The sequence below is a fragment of the Sciurus carolinensis genome, chromosome 1 (genome assembly GCF_902686445.1).
Source record: "Sciurus carolinensis chromosome 1, mSciCar1.2, whole genome shotgun sequence".
NCBI lineage: Eukaryota > Metazoa > Chordata > Mammalia > Rodentia > Sciuridae > Sciurus > Sciurus carolinensis.
Window position 1 is genome coordinate 37,225,807 of NC_062213.1, and position 14,200 is coordinate 37,240,006.

At 38.9% G+C, this 14,200-nt stretch overlaps 1 protein-coding gene across 5 annotated transcripts in view; it reads right to left on the reverse strand.

Annotated features, from left to right (window-relative positions):
* Grhl2 (grainyhead like transcription factor 2) overlaps positions 1–14,200 on the reverse strand; it is a 147,677-nt gene that overhangs the window by 32,004 nt on the left and 101,473 nt on the right. For all 5 annotated transcript variants that reach the window (XM_047544898.1, XM_047544889.1, XM_047544907.1 and 2 more), the window contains exons 9-11: positions 10,854–11,012; positions 3,233–3,320; positions 2,648–2,787 (exon numbers count right to left, since the gene is read on the reverse strand). In XM_047544898.1, the coding sequence (XP_047400854.1) occupies positions 2,648–2,787; positions 3,233–3,320; positions 10,854–11,012 (387 nt within the window). The remainder of the gene's footprint in view (positions 1–2,647; positions 2,788–3,232; positions 3,321–10,853; positions 11,013–14,200) is intronic.

Here is a 14,200-nt window from a genome sequence, read left to right on the forward strand (position 1 = left end):
GCCCACAGAGTGGATTCATTCCCTCCTGTCAATCAGTTCTTAATAACCCTCTGAAGAATATTCCAGTCCGCATGTGAGTCAATGAGATAATGGAGGAGTGGGAGACATATGGACTGGACACCACAAACCCCTATCCCTGGCCAGCATCTTGGGTAGACAGGAACTGCTGTGCCTTAGTAGGGGTGTGCTCCACACGCTTAGCACTCACTGCGAGAGCACAGAGCAGTTGACCCTGCTGTGCACACAGCTGTAGGGAGGATGATTTTAGCAAGGCCCACACCTGTAGCAGTTACTGAGCTTCCCTTCTCCCACGACAAACCCGTCTCTCTTCCAACCGTGGCTACCAGCTCTTGTTTTGCATGCCCAAGTGTGCCAACCCCAGACCCATCCTCACTTCTAAGCCAGAACACTGCAACTTTCCTCCTGTCTCTGAAAGATTCCCCAGGTATGGAGTTTTCCCCAGAAAAGGCACTTTAAAAGCCCCAACCGTCCACTGTCCCTTCCTCGAGCTAAGCAAGTTGATCCACCATGGGATGTTCACAGGCCGTTCTAGCGCACAGATGAACATTCCTCTGCCACCAGGAGTGCAGGGGAGGCTCCCTCACTGACTCCTTCACTCTGAACCCAAAGTCACAGGGGAAGCCTAAGGGCTCTGTGAGGGTGGTCTCCAGATAGTAGGACTTAAGGACACTGATGGCCCAGGGGGTTGCTGATCAGGCTGCTTTGAAACCAAGACTATAAAGTCTTTGCTTTTCTTCTAAGTCAGTCTCCAGCTGAAACCCAGCTCACAACCCTGAGGGGCAAATGAGGCCAGAGGACCGAGTCATGGGCGGCCAGCTTGGCTCGCCTTTGCTCTTAAACTCATCTGTATATTTCAGGGACGTCTTGCCAAAAGAGAAGGTCAGGTTGTCAGCATAGACCCGGAACTGCAACCAGAATCAGGACAGCAAACAGTAAGATCAGTCTAACTCCGTGAGTCCCTCTTCTGGAAGGTGCAGAAACCCAGCTCCATAAAATCATGGAGCAAAGGCAATACAGACACAAATTACCACCACATACTTGGGAATTAAAAAGAGAAAAAATTAGATGCTGCAACTCCTGTCTGGATAAATTATAATTTTTTTCCTTTTCCCCTTGTGTCCTTGTTCTTATGAAGCAAGTAAGACAAGATGGAAACGCTAAATTAGTCTTACCGGAAATGGCTCTAAGGAAAGGCCACAGGGGTTCTGTTACCACATGATGTCATGAACGGCAACAGGAACCACTACCACCACTACCCCTCTGGTTGTTTAGCTGCTCTGCACAGTGAAATAAATACTCTCCAGAAAGAGAGTGAGAGGTCAATAATGATTTTTCCTTCTAGACTAGGATCAATTCCAATGAGTGTCTGCACACTTAGGATGAGAGAAAAACTTGAGTGTCTTGCTGTGCCCTTGTTCCTCAAAACAGTCTTTCCTCAGGGACCTGGGGTTCAAACCAAGACCAATCAATGCAAAATTCCAAACCCAATTGGTCTGGTAAGACAATTCTGGCTAACCTTCAGAAAATATTTTTTTTTCTTTTCCCCCCACAATTTTAATTTGTCACATAACAGAAATATAGTAAAAACAAAAGGGGAAAAAAATCAGCTTTCTCCCATAATCTGGTTTAAAAAAATGGTGCAATTTCTCTTCCAGTCCAGTTAGATGACTAGGATTTTGTTATAGACACAAATTGGTATCCTACTTTTCTTTTCCCCGCTTTTGGTACTAGGGATTGAGCCCCAAGGCACTTTAACACTAAGTCTTGTCTCCAGTCCTTTTTATTTTTTGAGACAGCATCCCACTAAGTTGCTTAGGACCTCACTAAGTTGATGAGGTTGACCTCAAACTTGTGATCCTCCTGCCTCAGTTCTGAGCTGCTGGGAATATAGTCATGAGCCACCATGCCCAGTCTACTTTTATTTCATCAATCATTATCATGTTTTCCATGTTGTTACATAGTTTCCATAATTAAAATTTTAGTGGATGTATAATACTCCACCAACCTGAGCAAGTGTAAAAACAGTCAATTATTAGACTTTCAGGATGGTTTAGTATTAGATCTTTCATCTCACTTGTAGACATACTTATAAGACTTTGGTTTTTAATTTTATATTTTGAAGGAGGACCTTGTCTACAACCTTATTTTTCTTTAGGTGAGAAATGATTTACCCTCTCAATGGGATCTGCTAATTTAACAAAGGAGAATTTGTTGATAGGACCTTACTTGATCAAAGAATCTTTCCCCTTGCTCAACTTTATGAAGCTATAGGTGCAGTTATACTTACTAGCATTAGGTGGCGCTCTGCCACATCTGGGTAATGCCCCATGACAAGCCAACAAAATAACTTTTCCTACAGGTTGTCGGTCTTCTGCTTGCTTCCTCTTTCATTGCATTACCAACACTTCACTAGCATCAGCCTATCCTCCTTTTCCCGCTATAAGGGAAGCCCTGACATTTTTCTTCATTAAAATTCACTTTTTGAAGACAATGTTGTTGACTTTTCCCCTAATGAATGGAAAGTGGGTTTTATTTTTGTGGGCAACGCTGCCCAAAGCATTTCTGTCTTAAGGCACTACCAGGCCCATGGACGGACAATAGGTGGGGGTCGGCAGGGAGGGCGTACCTGTCCAGTCCTCTGCAGGTTTGCAAAGTGAACATCAGGTATGAAGAGGACGGGCTGTGAGTGCAGATCCGGCATGGTTTTGAAGTAGGTGATGTCACTTTTCTTCTGTAAAGGTATGGCGGCCAACTTCCCATCAGAGGCTGGATGCGACCACAAAACCCATAAACGACAGGGTTATGCATGACTGAGAATTCTCAACTACCAGCCCTGTCTTAGCGAAAGTTCTTGGCTCTCTCCCACAAACCTTTCCTAAAACCATAGATGTGAACACAATTTAAAAGCCTCCCCCAACTCCCCGTCCCTCAACGAATAGAAAGGGTGAGCACTGGAGGTGGAGCTTGGGTCCTCACACCCTGCTGGAGGATGCTACATTACAAAGTCCCTCTGACCTCCAGCAGCGTGCTCATGTGATTCTATTTGCTTCTCATTGGGACAATCACCCTGACTGCACTCCCGGGGCACAGCAGGCCATGCCTTCTGTATTCATGCTTTTCTCTCTAACGCACTTCTTTCCACCTGTTTCCCGAAGGGGTCCCACCCACCTGGAGCCCTTTCCTTAGCACAGTCAGTTTCAGAGACACTCACAGTTGTTGCATTGGGTTTGGGAGGGCTGGCCTTTCCCTTTCTTCCTGTTCTGCTTCCTCTCTTCATCTCGGATTTTTCTTTCTGCTCCCTGATAGAGAAAAACAAATACAGGCCATGTGTCAAAACATGCAATAAATTGTCACATATACAAATCACAGTGATATGAGAAGGAGACCTGGCGGCTCCATGTTCATTCCTGTCGCAAGGTCAGCCTTCAATTCTGGAAGCTGAGTGCTTCCACAAGTCTGTGCGACGTGTCTGACCTATGGGTAATTCCGTCTCTCCCAGATTTCCTCCTTTTATGGTCTCTTGCCTATTTAAAGAACTTCAGTTTTGATTCAGTGTGGAAAAACCCTGATTCCTAACTCAGTGATGCCCAGTAAGTAATTTTAGTGATTATAATAAAATGTCATATGATGAAGCATTGACCCATTAAAACTCATTCCTAGGCATGGAGAAGTCTTTAAAATTAAATGTGACATCCCTATAAATTTTTTCCATTGCTCGTTATAAACTTTTTAAAAAAATCACTACAGGGGTAGAAATAAGAGAGGGAATTCCTGCCTTACTCTGTAACCACACAAAGATATAGGATCACAACATGCACAAGTATAATTTCATTTCCTTATCAATATTCTCGTATGTTCTTAAATATAGTGCTCATTCAACCAAATAGAAAAGGTTATGTCTATTCTCTTCCTGACTGCTACTCTGCTCTTTGCAATCGATTTTTCCATTGTCTCCTTTTGCCATGTTACCAAATCTCATCCTGTTTAACTAGTTGATCATCACCTTAATAAATCTTTCCTTTCATCCCCTGGAGCAACTTTGGTCATTGGCTATTTTCCTCTTCTCATCCCCCAACACAGATATTCTAGCAAGGTTTCTCTTTTGCTTTCTCTCCATTTTTGCAGAATTCTTCTGCACCATGTTTTCACAATGCCCTGGACAGATGACATTCACATGGACACCCCAGCCTGAAGGACTTCCTTGTTTGCAGATCCTGCCCCTTGCAGTAGCAGATTTAAGGAGTAGTGGAACTCAGTCTGGTCACCAAGCTCTACCTCTTTAGAAACTTGCCCCCATATCATCACACATGAAAGAGATTTGACAAGATACAATTTTAATTTTCCACATGCCAAAAAAGAAATGGCAAAAGACAGTTGAGTGAAAATACTTGCAATAAAATATCACACAGTGTCAAACTCTCAATAGATAAATAATGATTCAGATGAAAAGAACAACTAATGTACTAATAGAAAAAGAGACAAGGATCATGAAACAGGAGGTTCACAGAAAAAGACACATGAATGGTTTTATTTAAAAGAATGACATCAACTTTTTGGTTATCAAATTGGCTCTTTAAAAAAAAAATGTGGTTTGCCAATTGTGGTCAAGGTGAGGCCAGTCATGGCACAATGGGGACTCGTGGTCAACAAAGGCATCATGAAGGAGATGGATTTTGAGCCAGTTCTTAAAGATTAATAATAATAGCTAATGCATACAGGCTCTCGTCCTGTGCCAGATGATTTCTAAGAGCTTTACACAGCATCAAACAGTTACAGTATGTTAGCCAGATAATTTAGATACACATTTTTATATCCAAAAACCACCAAAGGGAGCAACTGTTTTGCTTACTACTAAGGGAAGTGATTATTTTCTAGCGTTTCCCTTTTAGTTTTGTCATTGACACAGATTATGCAAATTCCTAGCAAGAGAGAGATAAAATATTGAAATATCAGCTTCGCACAGTGTTTGTGTTTAAAAAAATGTAATATTTTCAGGAAATAAAGGGTTAAATGCACAGACATCACCTTGCTCAAATGGATGTGAAATACTAGCAAAAGACCCTCCAAAATACTGAAGTTTATAAAGGAAAGTGTTCTTTTTTTTTTTTAGGTCCATAAAAGCAATTTTTCCATGTGTTGGGAGTTCTGTACAATATAGTATTTAATATGAATAGAAGTAGGACTTTTTATCATCTAAGTTACAGGTCGTTCAAGACACAGCCCAAGTTTGGCCCAGCATTTTTATTTCTAAATTAGTGTTTTATTTTATACTATTTCTGTGAGAAATAGGTCTGGAATTAATCTTTTTTCAAGATCTATATAAGTTCAATGTAGATTTTTAGGCATTCTTTGATATACTAAACCCAAAGGATTGACATAAAACAGCAGGTCTCTAGCGAACACAGCCTTGGTGCCACTTCCATCCACTTCCATACAAGGAATTTCCTGCCCAGAATGCCCAGATATCAGCATGACAAAACAATTCTAACAATATCCAAACATTCATGGGAGAACCACAGTCCTCTTTTCTAAAATAAAGTTTTTGATTTGACAAAAATAAAGTTTTGACTTGACAATGCCCCAGGGAAGTTTTAATACACTCCATTAAGATGGAGAGAGTTTCCCTCATAAGGTCTCCCAAGAATCCCTTCCTTTCTAGGATTATTTGTTACCTGAAGCTTATAGGAAACATTACTTCTACTTTTATTAAAATGCAAAAAGAAGGTCTAGTTCTTCCAGAAGAGTATAATTTGCTACAAAGATGAAAGTTATCACTTGAAAATAATTTCCTCATCTCAATGTTACTTCACTATGGAGTGTTAAATTTGAAAAATGTATCTGAAGAGTTCTGACTATATTGTGATCACTTTTGCCAACACTCCAGAGGTAATGGCTATTTCTGTCTTTTATTTAACACTTACATTGTTCCTCTTAAATTTATTTAAGAATGCAACTCCATTCTCAAGTTTTGTGCAGTATAGTTACTGTTTGCAGTAATACAAATTCTTGTTTTTCATGGAAGATAATGAAGAAACTAAATGTAGTATAAAATTAGTATATATAAGTATCTAAGTAGTTATATAGATAGTTCCTGAATTTCTAATGCATAAACATGCATTTCAATAGAATTTTCATAATTTAAAAAAAAAGTCCTTATTTTCCACCTGTAGGCTCACAGGTGCATTAATTAGATATCAAACTGGAGGATTATAAATAGTGCAGAATTCCATCTGTTAAAGACTCCAGACTGTGTTTGGGAAACTTATAGTTTTAAAATAGAATAGTTCTCCACTCTTTTGCTTTAGAAGATAATTCAAATTAAGCTTTTGCATTTACACACCCATTTGAAAAGTGTAAAAATAAAATTTTTATTTCTCTTTTTAATCTCCCAGGAGTGATTTTTTGCCTGTGTTTGAAATTAGAACTGTAAATATGATGAAAAATTGTAACAAAAGCCTGTATCCATCTTATTAGAAAAACTGAGAGCAATTATAGTCAATCCCCAGATGAGATTTCCTCATGTAAGTTTCTTGATCCCCCTTCTGACCCTCAATAACAGGATTTCTAATACCCACTAGAAACTCTTTCCTTCACTAGTTGCTTGGAGTAAATACCATTTACCCAACATTCTCCATTTTCTTTTACTTAGCACTATTATTTATTTAATTGATATTTAAAATAGGAGGTATTGGAAATGTCACCTATTTTCTGATTGGCAGAGTCCATGTTAACATGATTTCTTCTGGGGAGGTATTCATGTTTACAAACTTGCCCAAATGGGTACGTAGTCCTCCCAACCATTTCTTTTCTTGCTATAGATTACCATTACTGAAGTCATGCTACTATGCCAAAACTTTGGAAAAACTCACTCAATCCTCTTTCCCATCCTCTCTTTTAGAGGTAAACTTTGAATGAAAACTTATAAGACACTCTTAGTTTCCTATAGTCCCTCTTATTCTAGAGCACTGCTTAACAGTGTAACATTCTCCATTTATTCTGCAAGGTCTTTTGGTCTCGTCTTATTTTTTGGTACTTATCACATCAACACTATGCAATCAGATAACCATATAAACATCCTTTTGGTCTTCTTTTTCCCACTCTCAATTCCAACTGCCAGAGTAAAGGTAAATTGGTTGTTAAATATTTCTATCCCATCCTTTCCTCCCTTTCTTCTTTTTTTTCTAGGGTAGGGGTACTGGGGATTGAACCCAGGGCCTTATGCGTGATAAGCAAACTCCCTACTCCTGAGTTAAATCCCTGGCCCTCCTTCCTTTCTTCTTGCTCTTAACTTTACTCTTTAGTCCCATGGAGTAAACCTCCATGAAGGGGATTCTACCATCTCCCTGAGAATATCTGGAATAAAGTAAGGGAATTCAAATTATTTAAATGCTTTCCCATTTGTACATCTAAAAATTTTATACTGTACCTTATTTGAAAATGTTTTCCTAATGCTTAATATGTTGAACTAAAGACATAAACTGATTTTTTTGTTTGTTTGTTTTAAAGTCTACCTTGGGCCTTTGTCGAGGTTTTGAATTAGTTATCATTTTGTTATTTTATGCATCAAGGTATTCATTAATTCAAGTAGTATGAGCTTGAAACCAGACCTGTATTTGTATCCAGCTCTCTTCTACTCTATGACTCTGGCCCACTGGTTTATGACTTCTGACCTACATTGTTGTGATTGGCCTGTGTCATGGAGGCTGCCCAACTGTCCCTCAGAGCACGGTGCTGCCTGTGAATTGGGTAATTGATACTAACGGAAATCATCATGGTGTAAAAGGCTATTGAGTTTGGGGCTATGGTTGCATGTCCCTACACTGCTGTGCGGCTCAAGCTACTGTGTCCCCTTCTCTTGATCATCTCTACCTTCTGCTGTCACTGTTCTCCGCTCATGGAGCCCGCTTCTCCCTATACCCTTTCATTGCTAAACCCTGACTTTCAGGCATTTTAATGGCACTATATACCTTTAACATGTGGGACTGCAGTTCTTGATTTCAGAGCAATGGCCAGTACTGACCCGGCTACTAGCTCGTTTTCTTCTTTCTCTTTCCCCAGCATCTAATCTGAAGTAGTGTCCTTCTACTCACACTCAGTACCTAAAAGCAGTTAGTCACCTTCTTTATTCTTCATATAGTCTCCTCCTCCTCCCCAATTTTTTGATAATTGTCCTATATCAATATCGTCAGCCCACACTGTCTCTTCCACCACGTAGAATTAGATCTATAGGGAAATATGTACTTAATGCTCACCATCAGCACTTTCAGCAATGCTGTTGTGGTTACCATCTACAGTTTATTCTCTAGTAAGTTTTTCAAGAGGGAGCATTCACTGAATTTGGGGGGCGGGGGTTGTTGTTGCTATTTTTTTTTTACTTCTTATGCCTACAGTCATACTTGAAAGTTAATTTGGCTGGATATAAAATTCTTGGTTATATTTTCTTTACCTGATTAAACATCATGGTCTTCTGACAAGGCATTGCTGTTGAAGTAGGATGATAAATGTTTTCCCATTAGTGACAAATTATCTTACTTAGATCTCCAAAGAATTCTCCAAAGAATATTTTCTCTGTTTTTGAAAGTCAATAGCTCAACTACTTGGTATTAGTTATCCTGGTTCAATTTTGTTAACTATATGGTAGACCACTTAAAGATGTATACTTTCCATTTCAAGTTTTCCTGATTTATTATTTTTAGTATTTGTTCTATTTCATTGTTTTGTCTTTTGCTCAAAAGTTTCTAATATATATCCACATATTAGAAATGTATGGAGAAAGAGAGAGAGACAGAGAGAGAGAGAGAGAGAGAGAGAGATCTTCTTTACTTCTTTTTTATATTTATTATTTTCTCTCATAGTTCTTTTTCTTTTTTTCCCAATTTTAAAAACTGTACTACTATCCAACTTATGTTCTTTAAGACATTATCTGTCATATTTATTCATCCTTCTGTTGCCTTCAGTGCTGTCTTCTGAAATATTTTTTTCTTTTGTTTCTTTCCTGAATTCTAACACATATCTTTTCAAATCACCTTTTCTCCAAACATCTTGTGTGTGCATCTTTCAAATTGTGATTTATGTTGATCTTCTTAACTTCTGTTGTTTTCTTAATGGCGTTTAGCTCAACTGGTACACTGGCCTGTAGCGTTCACTGGTTTTGTAGTGATGTCTTTGCAACATGCATTCATTGTCCACAGGAAAGTCTGATCTTAATCTTATCTCTTTCCTTTTTTTTTTTTTTTTTTTTTTGGTGTTGGGGGGTACCAGGGCTTGAATTCAGGGGCACTCTACCACTGAGCCACATCCCCAGCCCTACCTAATATTTTATTTAGAGACAGAGTCTCACTGAGTTGCTTAGCACTTCACTTTTGCTGAGGCTGGCTTTGACTTGATCTCTTTTTTGAAGATTTGACAGTTTAATGTTGGCCTTTTTTAAGTGAAATGTATGGGCCAGCATACTTCCAGCCTAACTGGTCTCATGCTCTCTCTTCTGGTGTAGTCTAAGATCTGCCTTGTATTTTCTAAGATCTGCCTACTCTGTCTCCCTTCACATCTTTATCTTCACTTTTATTTCAACTTTCCCTTTCTTTTTCGCCCAAACTCAATTTAATTCAACTGTCAGCAGTTTTCCCCAGAACAAGGTTTTGTTCTAAAAAAGAAAACTTCAGTTTATCACTTTTCATAAAGAACAAAACACTTCAATGAAGTACTGAACACTTCAATGTTCAGTACTTTGCACTCAACAGTAAACTGGAGTCCACAGAATCTGTTCCCTCCACCCCAGTCCCATGCACTCGCTCAGAATGCCCACTTCTGTGCTTTCCAGAGAGTGCCTTGGGAGTACTGGAGGGTTTCCTGCTCTGTGGTCATCAAGTTGTCCTGTGACTTTCCCCCTCAGATGCCGACATCTCACCATCTTAACATTACTGATGCATAATGCCACTCATATTTGGGTTTGTGAGGATCTCTTGTCACCTAACCAAGGGATTTTAAACTTGCTATTCTAACTGCTCTGCTGTTTTTATGGTAAGATTCAGAGAGATTCAAAGCACATGCTTACTGAGTGCATGTGTACTGAAGAACTCACTTTATGGGTATGGTTTTCATTCTAAAAAGACCCACATAAGGCCCATTTAACCCATAAAGTTACATTGATATGTTCTGAGATAGCATCTGCATGCAATAGAAACTATTGATCTATTATTCAGTTATCTAATTGAAAGGGACCATAGGACAGAGTGTGTTTTAGGCCAAGTGTTTGTCCCCTCTCCTGTCATATGCTGAAGCTCTGCCCGCAATGTGATGATGTCTGGAAATGGGGCCCTCGGTTTAGATGAGGTGGTAAGGATGGGGCTCTGATGATACAATTAGTGTCCTTATAAAAACAGACACACAAGCAGTCTTTCTTTCTCCATCATGTGACAACAAAGAAGGAAGATGACATCTGTAAGCAGGAGAGGACATTCACCAGGAACTGAACTGTTCAGCACCTCAATCCTGGACTTTCCTGCCTCCAGAACTGTGAAAAATAAATTTCTGTTGTTCAAGTCACTCCGTTTGAGGTTTTTCTGTTCTAGCAGCCTGAGTTGACCAAGAGGCTACAATGTCAATCAATGATTAAATCAGCTGTATAACTAAACAAATTTTAAAAAACAGTTGACTAGTGACTTCCCACCATCTCATGGGAACTAAGAATAAAAGATGACCACGCCCATGGTGATCGATGAAGTGGTCATTTTGCCACTACTAGACAAGAGAAAGGGACAGGGGGGACATGTCACTAAAAGCAATATCCAATAACAAAGATACCTTTATGACAAACTGTCATCTTTACTCACTTTGTCACAGAAGACCTTGATCTGGCAATAAGCTCTGTGAATGGGTTTATTGCTTCGATTATTATAACTGTATGTATCAATCTGAATCATCAAAGGAAGTCCTTTCACTCCTTTCTGGGAGGAGAAATCTGTACTCAGGCAATTCACAGTGATGAAAATCTGGGAAAAAGAAAGGAGAAAGTTTATAAGTCACCATACAAAGAATCTCTAAAACTAGGCATCAACCTTAAACTCGAGGGAAAATAATGAACAAACGTATAAGGAAAACAAAAAATTTTGTGACACATAAAAACCCATTGAATGCATAAAACATGATATATATACGTTATATAATTTAAAATCATAAAATTCTAAACACTTTTCCTTTCATATCTGACTGAAAGAGACCATTTAAATTAGTTTCCTGAAAACACATCAGCAAAGTCTTATTTTCTTAAACATGCGTAAGTGAGTAAACACTATCTTCTCAATATATTCAGGTTGTCACTTCTAATATATTGGTCTCTCTAATCTCTGACCTGTGGGATAGAAAATAAATAAATTTAGATATCATCTTCCTTTGCATATTCTTGCACTGGAACCTAGTTATCTGTTGTGTCTGTCTTTCTTACATGACTATGAAGCATCAGATGCAAAATCATTTATTTTTGTTTTTGTACTGCTGGCACCTAGTACAGTACCTGGAGGAGAAAAGGCATTCAATGAGCAGTTGATGAATGAAGCAGAGTTGATCTGCAGAAAGTCCACTAGGTCGGGAGTCAAAGATTCCAAGTTTAAGCCCCAGATCTAGCATTAACCAGCCAAGAGACCCATGAAAGCCACTGTGTCTTCAGCTTTCAATTTTCCCTTTGAACCATCATTGAGATCTCTCCCTGCAGGACAGAAGGTAAATACTAATACACTCCATGTTAGGTGGGAGAAAGTATAATGGCGTGAACACCCCATCTTATAGGAATGGCACGTCAAGATATACGACAGAAATCATGTGAATCCATAAAAGGGGTAAGGTACTAAAGCTTACAGCAATGACTAACGAAAGAACTAAAAGTAGTTTCATTATGAAATGTTGGGAGGAACAGAGAGAGAGAGAGAGAGAGATTCAAAGGCACTGAATTTACCTTCACTTTACATAGTGGGTAGCTGTCAATAGAAATCACTTAAGGTGATTTATCACAGAATTGAGCTATAAGTATAGCATTCACACTAAGTGGGAACTACATAGACAATTAAGAGGCAGTCTATGAGAAGAACCAGGCATACTAGGCTATTCCCTTTGTACTATTCTCATTTGATGACATGTTGTTGTTGTTGTTGTTATTATTATTATTATTATTATTATTATTATTATTGGTACCAGGGGTTGAAGTCAGGGGTGCTGAACCACTGAGCCACATCCCCAGCCCTTTTTTGTTTAGAGACAGGGTCTCACTGAGTTGCTTAGGCCTCACTAAGTTGCTGAGACTGGCTTTGAACTCAAAATCCTCCTGCCTCAGCCTCCCAAGCCACTGGGATTACAGGCTTGCCCCACCACACCCAGTTTACTTTTATTTTTAAAAGAAGTTTGAAGCACTCATTGCTTTCAAATTGTATAATTTTGTATTCTGAAAACCATCTCATCAGATGTATTATTTAATCTTTATTTTATTTGGTCCCCGTAGCTTTTTATTTATCTTCAAACCCTAGACAAAAAGCCTTGTGTGTCACAGAGAAACCAGAAAGAAGTGAATAGTCACAGGCCTTTTGAATTTTTTATGTAACTACGAGGACTGATTTGATTCATTTCAAGTCCTCTGCTATAACCATTTGATAATTTTTGTCACCAGGCACCTAATTTTTAGTGCTATATCTCCATAAACATCATTTTCCTTTGTTTTTGAGCTTATCACTTGGCAATGAGAAATGTATTAGTGAGACACTGGTTCAGTAGTGACAAGTCCAGCTGACAGGTCTTAAAGACACACTAATTGCAATAGCCATGGGCCATAGGCTCTCACATTTCCAGCCTCCATCTAAAAACAAATGAATAAAGATGACCTGACTGCGTGACCAAGGTTGGAGATCCAGAAGACTATGAAGAATTGAGGTTGTACTGCTAAGTAAGTAAACTTGAACTGCTCTGGCCACAAAAACACAAAAGAAGGGTAACTATATGAACTGATAGATACATTAATTGCTTCACTTTTACTAACTATTTGTATCCCATAACATCATGCTGCACTGGAGACTACATGCTAAGTGAAATAAGCCAATCCCCAAAAACCAAAGGTTGAATGTTCTCTCTGATACGTGGATGCCAACAAACAATAAGAGATGGGAAGAGAATAGAAGTTCATTGGACTAAGCAAAAGGGAATGAAGGGAAGGGTCAGGGGATGGGAGTAGGAAAGACAGTAGAACAAATTGGACATAACTTTCCTATGCTTATATATGAATATATAAACAGTGAAACTCTACATCATGTACAACCACAAGAATGGGATCCTAATTAGAATAAGTTATACTCCATGATGCATAATATGTCAAAATACACTCTATTGCCATGTATATCTAAAAAGGACAAATTTTTAAAAATTTTAAAAACTATGAAAAAAAAAGAACCAGGGGTGTGGCTCAGTAGTTCAGTGGTTAAGCAATTCTCAGTTCAATCCCTGGTACCAATAAATAAATAAATAACAGCATGCTGCATATTTTATACACAATAAAAAGGTTTTAAAAGTTGATCTAACTATGGATGATATGCTCATTTCATTCATTCACTTCTTTAATTCATTTGCTCACTCATTCAGTCTGTAAATATCCACGGAAGTCCATTGTTTTAGTCAGCTCTTTCACTCCTGTGACTAAAGGACACAACCAGCACAATTGCGGAGGAGAAAAATTTTATTTAAGAGCTCATGGTTTCAGAGGTCTTAGTCCACGGAAGGCTGGCTCCATTCCTTGGGGCTAGAGGTGAGGCAGACGTCATGGAAGAAGAGTGTGGCAGAGGAAATAGCTCACATGGTGATCAGGAAGCAGAGAGAAGCCTTCACTTGCCAGAATCAGATATATGTGCCCCAAAGCCACACCCCAATTCCATCTCCTCCAGCCACACCCTACCACTTCAGTTACCACTAAGTTAACTGGGGGATTAAATCACTGATTTGATTAAGATTCTTAACAACCCTATCATTTCTCCTCTGAACCTTATTGTACTGTCTCATACCTGAGTTTTTGGGGGACACTTCACATCTAAACCATAACACCCATTATTGGCCAAACCGCATTAGATGTCAGGAATAAAAAGGAAAGTCAACCCTGTCTCATAGAGCTGAGAGTCTAATGAGAAGAGAGATAAGAAATCCAGTAATG